Here is a 23,263-nt window from a genome sequence, read left to right as displayed (position 1 = left end):
AATTTGCCATTTGTAAGTCCGCAGTGTTTTGTTGTTGTTGCGGAATGGTTCCTGGCTCGGAGGTTAGAATTGGCGCTGGCTCGGAGGTTAGACGATGCACACATAAGGTTAACAAGGTGAAGAAGCATAACGGTTGTCGGCTCCTTTGGTGGCTGAAACGGTTTAAGTTTTCTTTATACATTTCTCGTCAACCTCGCGGATACCATTTTTGCTTACCTACGCGGAATCAATGCAATGTTCAAATGGTTTGCAGTGTAACGGGAATCCTGTGTACTGCTACATATCTATCTTACAGACGTTGCGGTGCAAACTTCAAATGATTTTGAGGTGAGCCACGATCGTTCGAGCTGGTGAGTAACAATTAGCCATTTATTGCTCGATGATCGCGCACCGAGTACTTGCACTTCGGTTACAAACGAAAAACATCACTACGTGACGTTGTATTTTATCCGAAACGGTTGAGGCTAAGTGTTTGCTTAAAGCGACGGTTGAGTGCAGTTGTGGGCAAAGTGCGGGAAGGCACAGTACAAGGCACGGCCAAGCCGCCACGCGGTGTATGTGATTAGATGACAGTGATCCAAGTAACGCTCGAACTACGGTCGGGTTGCTACGATTGCTATGATCCATCTGTACACCATCAGTCGTTCTGTGGAGCCCAACACGCACAGTCGTCGCCGTTGTCGTTGCCGTCGATCCGAAGGCTCGTTCTGCGCGCGCTCTGTTTCCGGTATAAGCTCGCAGTTCTTGTTTTCGAGTGTTGATGTTTTTTGTCTGCTTTCTTTCCGAAAAGTGTGCGAACGCGTGTGCTGCTCCCTGTGGTTTGTTCAGCTGAATTCATGGGATTGCATTAGTACTGTATTTTTGTAAGGTGGTTATCAGTGTAACGTCGCAATAGAGTGTCGTTAGCATCGGTAGAAATACGTGTGTTTGTGAAAGCTCCACGTTCCCAGTGTTCCATATTTTCGTCAAAAACTGCAACCACCGCGCGATCCTTCTTGCGCTACAGCCATCGGCCAGCCACCGCTTGTACATCCGGAAGGCCACGAGGTCGGGTGTCACGACGATTGCAAAAATTCAGGTATTGGTTTGGTGGATAACAAAAAACAAGAACTACAATAAACATAGCTTAAGAGCGAGTAAAAGAGAAAGAGGCAGCATAGAGACTGATCTGATCGATGAACACGCGGTTCGGCAGAGGTTAGAGGAACGAATGAAACAGAGCTTTTTTTGTTTATAACTTGGCATATCTTGTCTCACCGCTGACGGTCGCTACGAAAGACGATTGCGTCGTCCACAGCATCTCAAATCGTCTAGCGTGCGATGATGCGTTCGATACGCGGGAATGAGACAACCATGGGGCTCGGTTTCCTAAGGTCAATAACGTCTCCCGATACTCGAATGCTTAGCAGCCGATGATCTACTAGTTGTGCGTTAGACACATGGATTTTGGCGGTTCAAATATCTTCTCTCTTTCCATCCTGCAACTGGTATCGATCGTCGACTGTTTTTTACGTTCTCGCAATTGAAGTGTGCCGTTTGTTGTTGAATGTTTGTAGATGGTAATGATCATGTTGTTTTCGATAAATAAATTCCTGTAACTGATCAAAGGTCTAATGCTTTGACTAGTGAGACAAAAAACGAAACGAACGATCGTTTTTCATCTTTGTGCCACTGCGCACAACAGTGGCGTTCTTTTCTGATCGATTTATTTTTACCGTTTTGGTCGCCTTGGGCTGGGTATCATCCATCTAATGTGCAAGAAAATGCCAATGCTGTAACCATAGCTTGCAAGAGCTATCCAACTTGTCAACACCATTATCCCATGGTTTGGAAAAACCCAATTACTACCTCGTTGTACCTAAGGCAAACTTACAGAACAGCGAAATGCGCAAACGCGAGTTATCGAGTTAGAAACATCGCGGAGTTGGATGCATCTCCAGGATAGGAAGCTGTGTGCAGACAAGTGGATCGTGACATCCTAACACAGTGGAAACGATCTTCTGCTCTGTTACAGGCTGTGTTTGAGGTGTGGTTCTTGGTGGCGGAGTGTCCCCGAGAATGCAAAAGGACCCATAAAGTTGCAATTCTACTGTGGCAGTTAGGTGTTGTGAATGTTTCTTATATAGATTTTGATAAAAAGTGGGCGACAAGGAACTGTACGACGATCAGTTCAATCACAACTATAATTTTTCTTCTCTTTCTTACAGGTAGGCATTCAGCAGCCAGGAAATATTCATAAACAAGCATAATTTAAATGTTAATAAACAAGCTTAGTTTGGGCATTCAGCACCAAACTGCATTTTCAACAAGAAAGCACAAAAAACCCGATCTTCCCTCACAAAACTGCATCGGATCACTTCAGGTATGCAAATCAGTTAAAGTGGTTAAAATTCTTTGAAAAAAATAAGCCAACTCATTTTACAGTTCTGTTTGGTTCTCAAATGATCTGGTGATGTTGTTTTAGATACTCAAGTATCAGCGACGCACTTTTCTGCACATTGACGGCTTTTAAAATTCTAACAACTTCTCGCCACAAGGATTTCTATTTCAATGGCTCCGTTTTTCGTTCCATTCTTCCTTATTCCTTGAGCTTATCGTTGGGTATGGAAAATTCTGAAAGTTTGGAGGATAAAAAAACCTAACCAACAGTAAACAACATCCTTAACCGGTTTGCCCCATATCGTCGCATGATCGTCGTGGGGGCTACCGGAGTATTTGAAGAATTTAGTTGTTATTCTTGGAACAAGATGATAAAATGTATCACTCACCCCAGCTCTATCCCTGGGGCTGGGGGCTGGGGGTGGGGGTTAGAAAGTCTTTTTTTAGGCAGAAATATAAATAAGATCGACCGAATATGACTGCGCCATGCAATGTGTGGTGTGAACAATTTGAATACCAGCCTAAAACCTCGGTCAAACAAATCGACCTGGGGGTTCTGGCCGTCCGCCAACATTTTCCGGTGATTGAACGCGTTTCAACATCATCCGTCGCCCTTTGTGCATGTCGGGGTTCTTTTTTGTTTGGGTCAGTCTTTTTTTTTGTTGAACCCCTAAATTTGCGTCGTTTCCCAAAAATCGATAGATAAATGGTTGTATTGTGAGAGTGTTACCGTCAAGTGAATTGTGGCCGACTTATGCTCCACAAGCTTTCGGGTATGTTTCTGCACCACCAATATAGTTGCCTCGCGCCCAAATCGTTATATTTTGGTGATCGCCAAAACAAAGCTGGTGCACGATAGCGATCTGTGAGCTGAGGCTGGCTCAATTCTCTCTCCTATGGGGAATCTCGTAGTTCGAGTTATTCAGGTGGTACTAGGAGCTTTAACCATCCCCCTCAAGTGGACAAGTTGCAAATTTGATGGCCAAAATGCAAACCCCAAACCGTTTCAGCTAAACAATTGGCGAAAGGAAGATGATATGTAGGTTATAGGTTGCAATGTACTGCATTATAATTCATAGATTACACCACTGCAATAGCAGGGTCGGTTTTCTAAACAAGCTGTTTTCCTCACCATTAACATAGGTTCTCCTTGCAAATTTTCATTCTGCATTTCACCTTGATTGTTTGCTCAGAGCAACATCTGTTAAAAAAACAGAATAATAAAATCAAATAGAAGCTGGTTTAAGCTATGTTTATGCTTCACTTTGCAACGATGTTTGGTAGACGTCATTCATAAGACCATCGTAAGACGAGACCCTTCACAGATACGCTGGACGAGCCTTCGTGCTAAGATAATAAGTGTTCATTGTTTTGTCCAGATAAGAGGATGGGTAGTGGCGTCTGAATATCGGATGATTTTTTTCTATAACCGCTTCATTGGTCAATGTCGGGTGGTGTGATGCGGCCAAGATTAGCAATGTTGGAAGAAACAAGTTGTAAATAGTAATTATACATCTGACCAGTCAAGTGAAAGTCGGTCAGCAAAATTGGAGCGCAGTTCCGCAGTTTAAGAGTTCAACCATAACACACCCGCCTGATGTCCTTCAGATCGTCAAGTTCAAATAGTACGCTGCACTGAATCGTAGAATGTTAGGCCATGTTGTTTGGTGTGTACCGGTCCGCGATAAGAGGAGTATGGCCGGTGATGTGCGATTCATAAGCTTCTAATCTTGGTTACCCTTTCGCCTGTCGGGAGAAAGATCAAGCACCAACAAGTCAATATACAAACGGTATTTAATGCAAGTCATCTCTACGATGTGGCTTCTTAGGGCTTCGTATTTGAATCCAGAATTTGAAGATTCGCCATAGTTTCTATCTCTGTTCACTAACAAGCATTAATTATACCCAGCATGTTACTCATAGAGATAACATCTTAGTTTAAAATTTAAAAAAAGCCGAAAATGTGGATGCAACGTTGAATTTGGGAGTAAAATATACTATTTCTACTGATTCAAGATTATATATTTACCCCACCTAACACGCAATATTTTGACCAAACTTTCACATTACAAAAATACAATTTCTACACAACATTTCTACATTACATGTTAGGATTTGTACATGCTGCCTGCCCTTTTTCACAATTCCTATCGTGTCGCACAAAGTGCCTTAATAATGAGCAAGATAATTTTTACCAAAAGACACCGCCATAAATTCTAAGCGCGCTTGCTTATTAACAGCCAAAGATATGGCCCGATGTTTGATTAGAGTTATCTATCGCATCGTGATTGTTGCTACATGCGTAGTGGTGATGATTTATTATCTGAAACGGTTATTAAAGCCAAGAAAAAAAAGGCTGATAAAGGGAAGAAACGATCGGTGAGGGTATAGTCATTATAGGGTGGTATATATTTCCATGCTTCTGCAACTTTCCAAGTTTCGAAACGACGCACTTTAGAAGTGTTCGATGTGAAAATATCATTGTTCGAATGACGAGGATTTTTACGTTTACGATGATTTGTGGTTGTATATATTACGACAAGAGCAGAGCAATACGAAACATATGCAATTATGTGGAACTCATTAGGTTCTAACTGTATTAATCTAACTAAAAAAACCTTCTTACAACAATAAGTACTTGATCGTATGGTTACTGGAACAAGACTGGTCCACCGACCGGCCCAGTTTTTAACTCGCCTAATCTGCTCCTATTCCGTTTACGCTCGCTAGCTCCTATTACACGCGGCATTCTTTCTCACGTTCCCGCTGGGATCTGCTGATGTCGCACCTTCGCTATGCGATGTCGTGTTGGGAGTCTGGATGGGTCGCTAACATAACTATATATTTTATTGTGACTGAATAAATACTTATTCTTTGAACCTTTAACGGATTATGGTTAGAGGAATAGTGTCAGCGACCACACTTGCATAGAACCATTTCAGTTAGATCGATCTGAACTGATGCACCAGAAGAGTTTATTAGTGTGATATTATCTTATCATTTATTATAGTGGTTCAGTGAAATAATAATAATAATAATAAACAAACCGATTCGTGCATATCTTAATAAAATATGCTTAAAATATTTTTCTAATAATTTTTAAATGTATATTAATACAGATCTATCGCTATATTTTTAATAAGGATCGTAGTCTAAAACACACCTAATCGAAAAGATGAGTTGTTACTACAATCCGTAAAATACTATTGATTTTGACTACTTACACTAGCAAAACAGTTTAGGCGTGAGCGTGCTGCCGGGCAAGCGTTTTCTAGACGAGTACAAAGTCCATGTTTTTAATTAAAAAAGCCAAATAATCTGCTAAGAGTGTCTTAGACACTTATTATCAATTTATGTGGTCCGTTGATTATATGTTTGAACGAAATACTTAGCGTGCATCCGGGATAGAGCTGGATGGGAAACAAAACAACTAAATCGGTTTTTGACTCTAGAAAAGACGCTATCAAAATAGCTACGAAAACGTGTGCCGATGAGGCAGTGTTTTTTTTTGTTGTTACATTTCCAATCCAAAGAGTAGTATTCGTTATCGCTGTTATCAGTTGCAGTGTACGACCGTTGCACGCTGTCGAGTGCTGGTATTAGGGTCTGTTTCCGAGGCGCCGAGGCTATCAGCGAGCGTCATCGAGGGTAGGTAGTATTTCGGCTGTACACGCACACGCACCGTCGATAAGAACTCAGGCCATTCCTGCATGGAGGCTGAGCGTAGCGGCTCCGCATTTGATCAGCTAGGACAACGGCGAGTGCGGTGCGATCGTTACCGCGACCAACAGGGTGCATAGGATCAGGTCAGCCGCATGTGTGCGTGTTCGTTCATTGTACTGATAAACCGTCCATTACCCTGTCGAACGTTCGATTTTATCAACCCGAGATGAAGCGCACACATATCCGTCGACACGTCAATCCTGTTCGGTTTTCGGAGAAGATGTTGGATCCGTGGCATACACGAAGGCAGCAGCGATGCATTACCGGTTGGCTGCCCGTATCGGTCCGGCGCGGAGGGAAGGTGATTGTGTGGTCGGGGGGCCCCAATTGGTGATTAGATTACCCGATTCAATATATTACCACATCGCGTGGATCGGCACCGGGTACTCTCCGGGACACGCCGTATCGACAGACGTATTGGCCATCGGGTCGAGCACGGTGCGCTTTCGTAGTGGGATCGAGCTGACGCTGGCTCTCAGTTTCGCACAGGCACGCTCGAAGGCCGCAGGTGGCTGCTGTACTTGTCCACAACCATCTTTTTGTAAGTTCCGCGCCTCGATCGTATCGTAGTGTCCGTCCGTCTGGCAGTGACGTGGTGTAGTTTTAGTGTAAAACGGTTCGAGCAGCGACGACTGGCCACGTGTAGGACATGTGAGTGACTTAGTTCTAGTACGATTAACCTCAACCGAAGGGTCAAGGAATGGAAGGTGCTTCCAGGCAAACAGCTACTAAAGCAATTGAAAATGTGAGATCTTATAGCGCAAGGATTCTACAGGATCTTGGTGAAACTTATCTACAGGTTTAAGGTCATTTGCATGCGCACCTCAAAAAAGGCGGGAAAGATAGAGTATATAAGAAAGAATAAGAGAGAGGGAAATTTGTAAAATGTATTCTTATGTAACTAACATCTTGTCTGATTTGGATCGATAGGCCAAAGGATCAAAGTGCAAGGTCCGCCACTGCTGATAGTGGTCCTTTTGAGCTCTAGGATGGAACCGAATGCACTTTGTTGCTAAAGGTTGATAGGAGTCTCATTTCAACGTCAAACAAGTGTTACATTTGCATTTCTACCTTTCCGATAATCGTTTGCAAATTAGGCAAATTTGTTATGTGCAAAAGATAACTAGTTTTTTTTTATAAATAGGCATTTGATCAACTTAGAAGAAGAAATAAGATTTCTTTACACGATCGCCAGTCTACTTTTATTGGCGATCGTATACAGAACTTTAAATTTTTCTTAATAATACAATTGTTTGTATAGCATTTGCAGGCAACCACTGTTGATTATTTTAATAATGTTACTGGTTAAATATGGTTCGATCTGCTGCGGGTTTTAGTGTTTTTTTTTCCAAAATGTTGATTATCTTTAATGAGTCATATCGAATAGAAATCAGATTGTGTTATCTTAACTACCGATGGCGCTGCCTTTCGAAGGTTAACAGATTTTCTTTTACTTTTCCGTTTTCTATAACAATACATACATCTTGCCTTCCACCGTGGAAGCAAACGTGTTAAAATGGATGATGAAAAATGTAATAGGTAACGTGTAGCGCGGCGTTTCATGGAGATCATTGAAGGAAGTTTTGAAAATGTCGGGTTTTTTAACCTAGTTCCAAAAATAAGCATATGATCTAACATTTTTGTGTAACATAAAAAAGGCACAAATTTAATTAAATTAAATTGGTAATTCACACTGCTATAAGGAAGCAAATTATCCAACCATATGGGCTTTTCCGACCCATTTCGATGGCTCAATAGTGGCTTAAGCGCTTTAAAGTCCATTCGGGGATTAACGTTATCTTCGCGGAAGTGTTGGTCCGCCAAACCCCTCGAGCTTTCCCTTTGGCGTCCATCGTCGTAGGTATTTAAAAATAAAATTTCACACACGGATGATGAACGATTACATGCATTTTATTACCCCGTAACGAAACAAAACAAAAAGTGCGATAAATTGTTTGAATTCTCGAGCAAACAATTATCGCCACCGTGGTTAACAACAGGAACACTTATGCTTCGGTACCGAAAGTACTCGCATTGGATCGTTCTCGTTGGTGCCGGGTGGTGGAAAAGTGGTGGTAAGGGGGGAGGGGTTACGAAGGCTGAAAGGGGCTGTGCTTGGTTGAGATCGAATTCCAATTATTCCCCAACCAAAATAGCCCTCCACACAGCACTCTTATCGTTCGCCTTATCAATGGTCTGGGGATGAGATTGCTGAAAATTGCATCATTGAAGGTTTCGTAGATAAGTGGGTGGAGAGGAGGGGAGGGGGCTGAGATAGCGGGAGGGGTAACAACATATGCGGCCTTACGTAGGTCTATCCTCGGTATCCAGGTGCAGTCAGCTGATTTACACGACATCGCCATCAATTGTCGTGTCTACAAACCGATCAAATAATGGATGAATAAGCACAATTCAATTTCTAGTTTTGTGTAATGCAATGTGGTGTTAGATTGTGTTATCAGAAATCGCGAAAAGAAACGTAACAGGTAGAAGTTGCATGGAAAAGATAAACGGGGAAAACATAGCATCGAAATTAAATATTTTTGAATGCATTGTGATTGATTCGTGATGTGATAGGCAAAGCATATTGTGATTTATTGAATGCATTTCTGATATTTTTGAAGATCTATAATTAGCAACGTAGAAGAAAAACTAAATTACTGAAATATGTGGGTGATGATGAAATATTGGTAATTAAGTACAAATAAGGAATGAATGTAAGCGCAATCATTATAATTATTTTCATTCCTTAACGGTAATTTACCTCTCGCCCATGAGAGATACCGTAATTCGACAGTATATTTTATAGATCGGTGTTCGGGTTATCATCAATAATATTGCTTTTATGCATCGTACCGTTGTTATTTGATTAAAAAAAAAAGGATGACTTTGTGCAGATTGCATTTTTGTTTCTTCTATTTACAGAAGAAAAATTTCTATTGTTTACATTATTTTTATAATTTATTGTTAATAATAATTTAAAGGATATAGAAAGGTGTGTTCTTAATGTACAGCTTACACAAGCGTTAAATGTTGAAGATTAGGTTTTTATGAAGTTTACTGTTAAATATTACGTGAGCGAAAAGCGTCCTGAAGACGTTTCAACTTCCTTTTCGTTGAACCTGGTTTAACTTTTCGAGCTTTTTAGGGTTAAATGAAAAGTAGTGGAGCTAACTTTGGGGGCAATAAATATTTCAAAATCTACTAAATAAACGCTAACCGCTGCTACCAACTCCGATTAAAATGCTTGATTCACCCGGCATCCATCGACTCGGAAGCTAAACTATTAGATTGTTGAATTACTTGTAGCATGAGTGCGAAAATAAACCATCACGATCAATTGCTGCATCTGACGAAGGATGTATATGGGCTTCGTGAGCACACATTGAGTTTCGTTTTTATTACTTGCCGCCCAGAAACTACTGCTTCATCGATTTAGAGTGAGCAAACGGAGGAACCATAAGACATGCGGATTACTTTTCCCGTACTCGTTCGGGATGCCTGTTTATTTCCGTCAACCTGTGTGTGTATAAATGCCGGTTGTTGGAATGTTGGAAAATACTCATCCTCGGTGAAATGCACGAATGGTGGGCATGGTGGAACGTCGGCAGCGCAGTATACTTCAAACCGACAACTTATCGCACCAGATTCTCGCTTTCTGGTCCGTCTAGAGCAAAGGATGGTTCCATCCAGCTCGCTGGCTTGTTTTCGATTGCACCCCAGACCCGCGCTGTAGAAGTTGTCGGTGCTCATAAATAGGGATTTTACGGGTTTGCAATCCAACTCCAGAAGAGCAGAAAGCAGCGAGCAGCAGCAAACATTGACCGATCCCGGCAAAGTGCAGCTAACCGGGCCCCGGCTTGCATATGCAGCATTTTATCCAGTTTTATCATCAAACGTGCCTTGTGCAACCCGGGTCAAATAGGATGGTGGATGGGGTGTGGCATTTTTCGACAAAGTGTTTTCGAGCTGGCCACCGATTTCGAGGGTCCTTTCCGGCACCCTGTCCTGCACCAGAGCTTCGGATCGTTTTGCCACCGAGTGGCGAAGGCAAAGATTGCTTGCCCGCAATATCCCTCGACAAACTGATAACAAGAACTATTAGTCTTGTGTTATGTCACTATTTCGATCCAGCGATGCATCATCATCGTCCTTTCGGTGCAAACACTTGAGAAAACTGGCTCGGTATCATGAAAAGGGAGTAAGCAGTCGAATTTCATCCCATGCTGCGACTCCAAAGCGTCCTCCGTTTTGGGCCACAGGGGCGTAGTAATACGCTAGCACCACTTTTCTTCCGTACATCCGGCTTCCCGACGAGCGCCTTTTGCTGCATTCCAACGTGCACGAGTAAAACTGCACTTGCGCTTGATGATAAAACTTATTACGCTAGCACCAAAACCCCTACACGGGTCGCAACACATGGGTGCAATGGTGCATGTGCACTTGCACACCCGTTCCATAGATCATCCCCGGGGGGTAGGTGCATGTGGTAGGGGTGTCTTTTGGCAGGATCATTGATAGTGATTACACGTTATCAATCAAACTCGAGTCGGATGGTCGTTTGCGTCACGCGGTTCGCTTTCGGGTTGCTGTAAGCTCAGCTGATCTTCCTTTCGTAGTATTTCCCTAGCACTGCGTTCTGCAAGTGAGATGCTGGTGCAGTTCTTTCAGCTTTATTTGGCCCTTCCGGAGGCCACATATGTGCAGTTTGGTGGATTTAAGGTTTTGCACACTATTCGTGTGCGAAACGCAACAGGAAAAGCTGATGATTAATGTGCTTTTAAGGTTTAGGAAATGCACATTAACGTTCGGTGGGGGGCGATAGTTGATTGTGTGCTAATGAAATTTGGCAAATTATTTTTCACTTTTGTCGGAAGTTTGCTAAGTTTAGTTTAATATCTCACGCTACGTGGCAGAATTGATGTAAAATGTCTTTGAAAAAAAATTTACGTAAAAGTGTTGCTCATTTCATATATTGAAATGAAAAGCATTGATGCTACATTGTAGTTAATGTAGCTGGTTTGTAAAAACATAAAATCTGTGCGTTGGGTTTGGGAGCATGTAATAAATGTGAATCCATCTTTTAAATGGAAAAGTAACTTTAGAGAATGTCTAATGTCATGGTTTCTTTAGAATTAAGATTTCTAAAACATGAGTCAACGTAATGAACATAAAAGTTTAATTTTTCAGCTTATTTAAAAACGTGATAGAACCTTGTTTAAAATTTCATACACAGTTACAGAAAAACTTACAGTTACACAGAATTTGAAGTCAAACCATTCAAAACTGGTGAACATGTTACCATAGAGACAAATTTAATATTTTAAGGAAAGAATAATTACGCTCCTTCGTTTTCTGAATTTGCAAGATTTTGTTTTAAGCCATTTTTTAGATGTTTACTACTATGATGTCGTGGAGAAGCAGTAAAATAATATTTGTAGGGAGATTGTGATCTTGGGTATAATAAATTAGTGATTTGAACAGGGCCTTAAAGCAACATACCACCAGATTAAGCTTATGATCGCACGATCCATGACAAAGCACATTTTTCCAAGGCAATTAATCTTTAATCTTCCCAAATGGCTCTCGAGCTACCAGATACCATACGATAGCAGGTTAAGTACAAATTGCGTCATAATGAAGTGGAAAAATATAACCTTTAGTTAATTGATGTGGTCAGTCTGTTATTTCATCTATTTAAACGTTGCAACCCTTCATTTATCTATCTTTTACAGTGAGACAGGGAAGAAAGGTACAGAATTAAAAACAAGGAACCGCACATCATGTCGGGCGAAGAGAATGGAAAGCCGCCGTCGGCTAGCACGGGTCCGAAGGGACGCATCCTGCCAGCGGACAGCTACGTCAGCACGGATCCAGCCGTCCCGGTGAAGCTGCGCATCGCCAAAGAAGGACTGGCCTCGCTCGATCCGCTCTCGGTACCAGATCTGATGGATCGAACCGCGCGCGACCACCCGGACCATCCGGCGATGGTTTTCCGGAACGCGCAGAAACAGTGGCAGACGGTGACGTACCGCGAGTACCGCGAACGCGTCCACCACATGGCCAAGGTTTTCGTCAAGCTCGGACTCGAGCCGCTTCACACGGTTGCCGTGCTGGCGTTCAACAGCCCGGAATGGTTTGTCTCCGAGCTTTCGGCCATCCACGCCGGGTAAGTGTCCCGCCGTGCGGGAAGTACGGAACCAGGGTTCGCAGGGTTCCATTAATGTACTTTTTTGTTATCTTCCAGCGGTATCATCACCGGGGTATACACGACCAACTCGCCAGAGTCGACACAACACGTCCTGGAGAGCTCGCGGGCTCAGATCGTGGTGGTGGACGATGCGAAGCAGATGGAAAAGGTCCTATCGATTCGTTCGAACTTGCCAAACCTGAAGGCCGTCATCCAGACCATGCCACCGTACGCACCGTACGTCAAACGGGAGGATGGCTTCTATCGGGTAAGTCGGACCGTCTGTTTGCTCGCTCGTTTGCCGATGCTCGATGGTTTATGTATTTTACGTTAAGAATAAAAAAAACTTAAAGCTGAAAATTATATCATGCAGCTTAAGCTTGCACACTGGAATACGATAGGATAAATGTTTAACCACAGTATTCTAATTTTACACAATTTCATAACATGTTTAGATTGTCGCAAGTGGAAAAGTGGCATGGCGAAATAGTTGAAATATCGCAACATGAAGAAAAGTTTTATTATTCATTTGAGTTGAATGCCACAAAACAAAACGAACAACTTTATTTCGATCTATGGTATATAATAACCTTATCGTATCGTGTTCGTTTCAGTCGAGTATGCTACTCGTAAGCAGTTTTGGCTCAGTAATTTTGAAGTCATTTTCAAAGTGTTTCAATCCACAGTGCAATCTGTGAAGTCAGCAGATGGAGTGCATCCCGGTCGTTTTTTTTTGTTTAATACGCCTGAACAGCGGGTTGTTTTCGACTGTTTTCTGTAGGAGTAGGACTCGCGTGAAGGGTAAAAAACATCAAACGATTCGTATAATTCATCATTTTTTCACTATTTTTTTGGGCCATTTACGCAAGCACATACACCAAGAGTTACACTTGATTCACTTTGATATTGCTCTAGGTGTGTGATTTGTTTTTTTTACAAACTGATACATTTTCTCGTTCGTATCTGCTTTATCAACTTTTTTGTAAAGCTTTTTTATCTTCTTTCCGCGTTCGTTGGTAATTGAACTGTTTTTTTAGAAGCATGCGTGTTAATAAATCATTTTTTCGGAATTTTTAAGGGGCTCTCGCTTAGTGAACATTCTGTATTAAGCTTTTAAACGTTAGTTTCTTTGTGTGCATAGTTAAGTGACGAAGAATGAACTTTTCTCCTGTTTTTCACCTTCTACAGAAGGCTGCAAACGCGACAGGAAAGCAATAACTGTTGTGGAACCTTGAAACTACCTTTTAAAAGATTATGTTTAATGAAAATTAAATGGATACTTTTCTTCTGCATATACATGCACCACCATTAACAGGGGCAGGAGATAGAACTGGCTAGAATCTGTTCATTGACACGACTTTGTTCCGCCATGGATAATGTTTTCATGGGCCAGGTGCGGGACCAAATGACACCATTTAATAATGTCGCTGCCTGTTGTGCCTACATCATCCGCTCTGCGGCTCTATTATTGCACCTCGGAACATCCGCCAGCAAATGGTGTCCCGTTTCTCGGCATTTTTTGTAGTCCTTGCCTCCCTCCCCTACGCTCCAGTGAGGGACTAGAAATTTGTAAGCAGCTTCCGCTTCCGTCCTGGGACGCCAGTGTCATGTTTGCTGGCGACGGTTTTGATGATGATGGAGGCCAGCGCCGATGTTGGGAACGAGAATTTCGAGAGAATGATTCTCCACCGTATCCAGGACATCCAGGAAACCGCCTGGCTTTGTGGAGTGGATGAAAAAAATAGGAAATGAGGGTGTGGGGTGCTTCATGTTTCGGATCGAAGGGAAAAAGCAAACAGCGCAGCAGCGTATATTTCAAATTGGAAGCACAAACGAAAAGAAGGCACTGAGGCGAATAGGCGCGAGAAAAACGGTCTGAAGTGGGGCTGAAGTATTTTCAATTCAATTAGGTTTTTATTGGAATTTTCATTACCACCCAGGACGGGATCGGGTGGCGTTCCGACTGTGTGAGGTAGGTGCCAAATTTAAGCGATAATCTACGGATACGTTGGAAAAAGGATACTAATTTAAACAAAAAACTAAACGGAAAAACGACGGACAGCAAATAAGTTCCAACTGCTACGAGTGGAATAGCTAAGGTGGAAAAACAAAGGCTGTGGGTAGTTTTTTGTTCCGTTCCGTTCCATGATTTTCCTACTTCATCCTCTCCTGTTTAGACAAATATGCATCTTGGCGTAAATGGAGTCAGAAAAATCGAAAAGCTCTGTTTTTTGTTTTCACCTTTCCTCGTTATCTCATTTCGAGCGTTTCGAATTCGAATGCTAGGATTAACAGGACAGATTTGGTAATTTTCAAATTGTTTCCCATTTGTTCTACCGAGTTCTGCTGTTCACTATTGCCAGAAAGCCATTTAAACCGATAAAAAATCAGATAAGGAGGTTAGGTTTTAAAAGGATCTGTTTTAATTTGGTATTTATTTGAGTCTCTTCTTAGTTTGCAATCCCGATACGTGGCGTTTTAATTTTGTGAAATATTGTGTAACAAAAATTTAAACGTGTGTTTATGTCCGATACAAATGTAAGTGGAATCCTTCATTCTTGAAACAGATAGTTTCATTCGCTTCTGGCAAGACTTTTCTCATGGACCCGACTGGATCCAATTGTGCTCTTTAATTTCGGGCAATGCTATTTTAGAGAATCGCCTCTGTCATATCCCTGCTAACCTTCCGTTTCATTCCGGTAGTAGCTCAACGAAAAGTTAGTCCACCGTAAGCAGGTTTCCTTATGATCTTGCGTCTTGCTGCGGGCCTTTTCGGGAAACGCTCGAAACAAGGCAGCAGCGGGGCAAAAAGTACAGTACATCATTAATCAGACCGGTACATGACCTAAGCAAACCTCGAAGGTTTAAGCGATGGCAGTAACATCTGGGCCCCCCCGTTTAGGCCCCTTGCCGAGGAGTGTTGCTTCTCTTTTCTTGTCGATTTAGTTTTTCCCACGCCATTTTCTTAACGCGTGGCGTCAAGCCGGGTCGGTACAGTTCTGAACGTCGGCGGTGAACCGAGCCCAAACATTAACGATGATGACACCTGCGATGTGACGCATTTTCACTATCCGCAGTGGCGTCCTAATGGCGTCATATAAACGGATGCTCGAGCAACTTGCCGGTTTCAGTTCCAAGTCCCTTCTGTGTGTAAAAAAAATTAAACATAACAACGATCAAAGATGTTCCAAAATATACAAACTTCTCCCGCACACGAAGAAACAGCAATGGCGAACCACTGTCATTGGGGAAGTCTAAGTTTTGTTTAAAATATTTAATGAATAATCTACTGGTTGAAACACTTGAACATTTCTGGAATATACGGATGAGATTGTGAGAGATGTACAATGAGGGGATAAAAATGTTATTGACTAATTGGCAAACCACTGACCGTACTGATGAGTATTTTCCCATTTTCAACTGAATGATTGAAACAAAGGTTGGTATAAGAATACGCGGACACTTTTTGGAGCCCTCCCAATTTTTTTGGAACTTTGCTCAACCTTATTTTGGTTAATATTATGCTCTTTTGATGTTAAAACAGAATAATAAGCCAATTTATTTTCGGTTGTTATTGAAATAGTGTATCACATAGTTGCAATATTTTTTTTAATTATGAAATAGTCTATCAGCGTGTTATCAACCACTTTTTGCTCAAACTTCGATTGCTGCTGTAAATATTTGTTAATTATTACTCGCAATTAGCAATCAAAATTAAGTATTAAAAAATATAAAGGTTGATTTTGTAAAATACATCAACTTATCAAAACTACAATGAACTAGTCTTGTGTTTAATTGATCTTTTGGTGAGATTCATTCATATGAATCTTTCACCTAAGATTCATTCAGATGGATTCATAAATCTTTAGTGTTTCGATTCTTCAAACCAAACTTCTCAAAACCCTAATGAATCTCCATGAATCTTTCATGGATCCGTCACGAATCTCCACGATTCTTTGATTGGCGCAGATCAAGCGACCAAAAACAGGGGTCCCTCTATCCATTTTTGGATCATCACTTCTCGTCCGTTGATACAACTTTAACTGTTAAACGTAAAGAATCATTCAGATTCATGAATCTGAATTACACAACTCTACAATGAACCCTTTGGATATTTGAAGCAAATATATTTCAATTAACAGATAACTAGGTTGATTTGCAGCATTTGGTTCGCCACCACTGCCTCCGGAACACCGGGTTGATCGGGTGGGTGCCGTTGTGTTACATCTGTTTGAAGCATTCTCACTCGTCATTTCACTTTCGATTCCGGAACACTACCGTCCGCAGCGAAACACGTAAATCCTGTCTGCGAGACGGTACGGCAGCATTGTCGCAGCATCATCATCAGTCCCCAATCAACCACCCCGCCTCGCCGCCACCTCCCCATGCTTTCTCATTCTTCATCTTTTCGGTGGCAATCGGACGGTGAGTCGTGTGGCGCATATTTTTTAAACTTAAAAATATGTTTCATTTGAAGGCAGTTTGTTCGTCGCATGCCGCAGCATGTTGCTGTGTTTCCCCACGTTCCGCTGGTGCGGGCGATGTGCTGCAGCGTTCCACTTGATGTTCCTTTCGTCACCAGGAGCCTGAAGAAGGTCCCTTCCGGTGGCCGGTGGTAGAGTAGCGCCAGGGACAACTCATGCGCAGCTTGCGGAAACCAAGAAAACGCGCTTAATATATCATAAATAATCGTACAAAATAAATCATACCATCGTGCTTTGGGTTTTTGGCTTTCTCGAAGACATGGAGCGAGGCGTGGAGTGGGGAGGGAAAATTCTCCGCAGAAAACAAGAAGAATAATAACACTACAACCGGAACAGCATCGATCGGAACACGAACCACCCCGTGGGTGAGAAAAACGAAAGGCAAACGAGAGGCGCCCGGAAGCGCTTAGCAAAAGTACGACAAACAGCAGGCCAAATGTTAGCACAATTTCACAGCAAATTGTTGGCAATTCATGGCAGCGGCTTCACTGGGCGGTCCCGACCGTTCGAGGGTTTCACGTTTGCTGGTTTGCTGTTGGCCGTATTTCCATCACTTCCTTACGCGAGGCCGTCTCAGACCTTCCACGGGATGTGCTCAACACGAGACACGAGACACGTTCGGGACGGTGGTGAGGCACTGGGGTGGCGTGGGCGCACAATCCAATCATGTTGCCATAAACGCATACACACAGATATTGCGACACCGTGAATGGGCCGCTACCGCTGGTGGAAATAGTCAATTTTTCTTCGCATATGATTGATATATGTTGCGCGTAGGAGTGTGTTGGACCGAGTTTCCCTCGCTTTCTTCGATTGAAGATTCACACGACAGAATATTGGTAACGTGAAATTAATGTACTTTTCCGTCTGGAGTACCTCCGGCAGCTGGGAAAATGGGTTTTTCTGTGGAAAAATGAACCTCTAGCTGACTTTCCATAGGTTTTGAAATTTCCATAGGTTTTGTTATACAAAGACAAGGGAAAAAAGTATTCGATAACGGAAGAACAACATCAAAGAACCTCTAACTGTTTGTAGATTGTTTTGTTAATAATTGTACTATCGTCTTTGTATGCAATTTGGCGTAGATTGAATCAAATTTGTTAGTTTTGTCCAACTTTTTCCACTAGCTATCAGGACAATGGACCTGTTTCCTGAAAAAAAGCCCCTAGATAAAGAAGTTCAACGGTCGATGGGAGCTGGTGAAATATTGTGTTTGGTGCTCTGTGCATTTTCTTCGCTATCTGGGGTCGACATTTCCCATCCACTAAGATAGTTCAGTTATTACTGACTCCACTTTCCCTGGTTGCTTCCTCAATTGGAAATCGGATGCGAAAATTGCCGATAGTCTCGGGGGGAGGGTGTTGCAGGAATGGAAAGACAAAGCGAGCAATTCTCAGAATATGTTCCCCAAACAGGGCAGAGTGTGCTCTGTTTACGTCCCATGACCACTGTCAAGAATGCAGATAATAGTTCCCGGCTTGGGAAAAGGGGGAGGTTGACAGACAGCGAAATGATACAGAGCGGCAATCTAATGGCGATGGACAAAGAGGAGCTGGAGGAACAGCCCGGAATTGAACACCAGAATGAGTTCCGGTTGAATCGTGACCGGACTACCGCAGGACCTGGGATTGGGGTTGTCGATACGCTGTGCTTTGTGGCTATACTGCCGCAGTTGCTTCATCTTTTTGAAACTAAATTTTTCGAAAAGCACAACACATTCCAAACAGTCCTTCCATTTCCTTCAACCCCTGCTTTGGCAATGTTTCGCTCCGTTCGGTGGAAGGGAAAATAATTGCGAGACGTGGAACCGTTGGGGACAAGATTCCTGACTTCGATCGCAATTTATTCAACTCTTTTAAAAAATGCTTTCATTTGACGGTTGCGGTTCGGTCGGAGGCCCCAGGATACTCCCTCGACAAGCGGACTTCCTGCAGCCTTCGAGCCCGGCCGGGGACTGTGCAGGGTAATTGTCGATTATTTCGCGCGTCTTGGAGCAATTTTGTGCAATTGTTATAGGCGACACCATTTGCATCACAATTGATTCGTTTGTGGTTAAATAAGCAGCGATTGTGCGGAAGTTGTTCTGATTTGAATTTGTTTTAAATATGTTTTGTCATAAATAAATTTGGATATATTTTTTTTTAATTACGAGGTATATGAGTTGTGAACTATTTTTTTCTTTTGAAAACTGTTGTATAACATTATACATATTACATTGAACAATACGAAAGTGTCTGGAGTATCTGAGTAAACTTTCCCTTCTTTAATATAAATTACAATTTATAAATTTAATGTTTAGTTTCGAATCTTAAAGGATACTAACAATAACGAACCTTTTTTGTGTTTTTCCAGTGGTCGGAATTGGAAGAAATGAACGTGGACGACGTGGAAGAGGAGTATAAGAATCGCTTAGCCAATATAGCCATCAATCAATGCTGCTGCCTGGTGTACACGGTAAGTAATGGAGCACTTAGTAAGTTTAACGCACAAATAGGAGGTAGAGCTCTAATTTTTCCCCCGTTTTTTTCTGACAGTCCGGAACGGTCGGTAACCCGAAGGGCGTCATGCTGAGCCACGACAGCCTCACCTGGGACTCGTACTCGATCGGCAAGCGGCTGCACCAGATCCGATACGCGGAGGAGGTGCTCGTCTCTTTCCTTCCCCTGAGCCATGTGGCCGCTCAGATGGTGGACATCTTCCTGACGCTCCAGTTTGCCTGCACCGTGTACTTTGCGGACAAGGACGCGATGAAGGGCACGTTGCTTAACACGCTGCAGGAGGCGAAACCGACGCGTATGCTAGCGGTGCCGCGCGTTTACGAGAAGATTCAGGAGAAGATGTTGGCCGTGGGGGCGCAGAGCGGTGCGGCGAAGAAACTGGTGGCCGGCTGGGCGAAGAGCGTCACGTTGCAGCATCATCTGAATGCGATGGAAGGGTAAGTGGTGATACGAAAAAGAGAATTGTAAAAAAATGAATTGATTCTTGTTTATGCATGTTGACTCTAATAATTGATTTTAAATATTATAAATTGCAGCAAACCAACCAACTCCTGGCAGTATCGGCTGGTAAAAAACTTCATTCTCTCCAAGGTAAAGGATGCACTCGGGCTCAGTCGGTGCATCACGCTGGCGACGGCTGCCGCTCCGATGGATCGGGAAACGAAAAAGTACTTCATGAGCCTGGACATGCCGATCAACGAGGCGTTCGGTATGTCTGAGTCGTCCGGAGCACACTCGCTGACCGCACCGGATAGCTACAATTTCGATACGATCGGAAAACCGCTCGGGGGCTGCGAGACGAAGATCGAAAAACCGGACGAGCGGGGCCACGGTGAGATTTGCATGCGCGGCCGGCACATCCTCATGGGTTACATTGGCGAGGAGGAGAAAACGCACGAAGCGCTCGACGACGAAGGCTGGCTGCACTCGGGTGATGTGGGCTACGTGGACGAGGCCGGCTTTATCTACATCACCGGCCGGATTAAGGTATCATCCACACCAGCCTTCCGGGGCAAACCATCCGCGCAGATTGCGCTTAGATAGAGTCTAACGTTCAATTTGTGTCACAGGAACTGATTATCACTGCAGGCGGTGAAAATATCCCGCCGGTGCACGTGGAGAATCTCGTCAAGAACGAGCTGCCGTTCGTGAGCAATGCCTTCCTGGTGGGTGACAAGCGAAAATTCCTCACCATGCTGATCACAATTAAAACGCAGATGAACTTGGACACTGGCGCACCGAAGGATGAACTAACGCCCGAGACGATTGCCGCGCTGAAGGAGTTCGGGGCTGAGTACAGCAAACTGAGCGAGATCCATGCGGCAGGACCATGTCCGAAGGTAAGAACACAATATTTTTTATTTGGTTACGAGATGCTAATAAATATTCTCTTTGGCAGGTGTTGAAGGCAATTCAAGATGGAATTGATCGAGCAAACAAGAAAGCCATATCCAACGCACAGAAGATCCAGAAGTATGCATTGCTGACTGCGGACTTTTCTGTGCCCGGAGGAGAGCTCGGTAAGTTGTCTAAAGAGCTAGTAAACATCGTTTATTTCAGTTTCAAGTTGATGCCAACGGTTCACCCTATTTATTCATCCTATTTGATAGTTTTTAATTTCTTTGAACTTTTAAAATCTCATAAATCAAAAATGTAAGTTTGTTAAATTTTAAGCGCTATGATTGAAGAGAAATGTACAAAGTGTGCGAACTAGACGTGTTTTATTTATATGTTCGCATCATTCTTCGTGACTCAGGATTTAATTTGAACTTTAAGGCGATTTCTAGGAAATATCTTTTCGTATTTTTTTCCATTTATTTTTTTTGTTTGTTATTGTAATTAATAGAAGATACTTATTTTTTTTTATTTGCAGGTCCTACGTTGAAGGTAAAACGTAACGTTGTGGCAGCAAACAACAAGGACGTCATTGAGCGGTTCTACGCGTAAGAAAAACGGCACAATTCTGTGGGTCGGACTGCAGACATTCAATAAGCTTGCTGCTGTTTTAGGATTAAGTATTCTTTTTCCTTGGCGACACGTACCCTTCCACCTGTGCGTTGTCGTTCGTTTTTCTTTCTTTATGTTTAGTTACACTTCAACTGTTTTCTATCGTTTCTTCTTGCCAATTGTTCTCAATATTTCGGTTCTTTCAACCAACACTATTTAGTTATAAAAGGATATTTCTATTGCAACGAAATCAATAGAAATCGATGGGACAACTGCGACACTATTAGTACCGAGGCTTGGCAAAGCAATTGGGGGGATGCCCGTTCATATCGGAAAACCGTAGCTGATTTTAAGTTAGGAGGGCAACGTCTTGTTTTGTTCACTTACTCTTTCAAGTCTGAAAATTTCTTTCATTGCTCTCCGAATTCTGGAGTTTGGTGATATTATTTAGAAGCTTTCACGAACAGTGAAACAACATATGACCCAGTGCCAAAACAATGATGAATAGGCAGCTGCTTGAGAACGATGCTTGCTAGACGATCGGAACAGCTACCTTTCTCGTTCTTTTTGAGTTTATGTTTTTTTTCGTGTTGAGTTTGTAGTAACATGTACAAAGGTTCAATTGGATTCGTATCCACTGCATTTAGTCATTTAGGTTACTCGTGGACGGTCATTGAAGTACGGCAGGGAGCAGTGTTTGTTGTAAATATATATTTGTTCACTCTGTCCACGCTACTACCGGGATGTCGAAATAAAGTAAAACCGAGGAGAGAAATAAAACCATGCTGAAAAGTTACCATTTAATTTCATGTTTTATCATACTAGTGGAGGAAAGAATTTACTTCCTAAACGGTTTACATTTGACTTTATTACTTCCTGTCGGTCGATTAAGCAACCCGATCCCGATATTCGCTATCGCCAAGATCAAGCTGGATACCGTTGGGGATTGCTTGGTTAGTTCCATTACTTGATTAAAGTATTCGGAACCGTTCGCAAGGTTTCGAATTTGGGTTAACTCTGAAGTATTTCGCAACATTCCTTTGAGGAGCCGCTTGCCACTGAGCTCCGTACCGAGTTTAAAGCGCGTGCTCCGAAATCGGGGGAATAAAAAAAAATCGAAACCCTACTACTCCGACAGCCTCCGGTCATCTCCGGAAGTTGGGAAGTTTGTGCGGAAACAGACGAGAAGCTAGAGAAGTCGGTTAGACTTCACTCGAGGGTTGGCTGGTTCGCGGGGGTGCACGGAGGCTGCCGGAATTGGGATGGGAGGAGACGATTAATTTGCATTTAATTTTCGGTTTCTTGAATGTTCGAGTCGGAAATCGAAACGAGCTATCTACGCCGGGGTCGTACACTGTGAACTTTGGCTGTCGCTTTTTTTCCTAACGGTCTCAAATTCTTACACACTCACATACACATATAAATGCCCATTGGCCGATTGTGAGTGTTTAGAGAAAGATGTTAGAAAGTTAAAGTTAGCGTCAGAAGTTTTTGATAGCTTGTACTTCACGACTCATTGGACAATTCCGACTGAGAAATACATACTCGGTTATGGCATATCGGTAAGCGGAATTTTGACAGCGAAGCACAATTTTGCATTGATTTCAATACTGATGATGGTCTCGCAACGTACCACGAATTGCTGATTTTTTTTCTTATAATGTAGAGTGTAGTAAACAAGTGATAAAAATTAGTTTGGGTTTTCACAGGTTTTCTTATGCTCTATGGATAAGGATATATATATGAACTAAATGAAATGTACAATGAATTGACGGCTTCCACCAGAGATTAGTGAATTGATATCAAATGTAAATTATATTTTCAAAACTAAAGTTCAATGTGAAAAAATTCAAAAAAATTCCAAATTTCTCAACGGTACCAATGCATCCGTCAAAACATCGTTATTACAAAATATTCCAAAAATCCTGAGCCAAAATTACTAAGGTTGTATTTTAGAACACTACTGTTCCATAGACGAGACAGGATGTTTTCTGGTCTTTACAAATTTGTTATTTATCCGGCCAGAGGGTTAACGATACTTT

General features: G+C 42.5%; 1 protein-coding gene across 3 annotated transcripts; it reads left to right on the top strand.

Annotated features, from left to right (window-relative positions):
• The first annotated feature begins 669 nt into the window (after positions 1–669).
• LOC131263537 (very long-chain-fatty-acid--CoA ligase bubblegum) lies at positions 670–22,017 on the top strand. 3 transcript variants are annotated; one of them, XM_058265747.1, is made up of 9 exons: positions 670–1,078; positions 11,838–12,271; positions 12,350–12,560; positions 19,129–19,230; positions 19,311–19,711; positions 19,811–20,261; positions 20,345–20,614; positions 20,674–20,794; positions 21,148–22,017. In XM_058265747.1, the coding sequence occupies exons 2-9, from the start codon at positions 11,886–11,888 to the stop codon at positions 21,219–21,221; spliced, it is 2,016 nt and encodes a 671-aa protein (XP_058121730.1). In that variant the 5' UTR covers positions 670–1,078; positions 11,838–11,885; the 3' UTR covers positions 21,222–22,017. The 3 variants fall into 3 exon arrangements, with proteins under 3 accessions (XP_058121730.1, XP_058121731.1, XP_058121732.1); XM_058265748.1 differs by lacking the exon at positions 670–1,078 and adding an exon at positions 2,342–2,362; XM_058265749.1 differs by lacking the exon at positions 670–1,078 and adding an exon at positions 6,465–6,753.
• The last annotated feature ends 1,246 nt before the right edge of the window (positions 22,018–23,263 follow it).

Source organism: Anopheles coustani, chromosome 2 (assembly GCF_943734705.1).
Source record: "Anopheles coustani chromosome 2, idAnoCousDA_361_x.2, whole genome shotgun sequence".
NCBI classification, from domain to species: Eukaryota; Metazoa; Arthropoda; class Insecta; order Diptera; family Culicidae; genus Anopheles; species Anopheles coustani.
The sequence above is the reverse complement of the archived record's forward strand: the minus strand, read 5'-3'. Positions and strand labels throughout refer to the sequence as shown.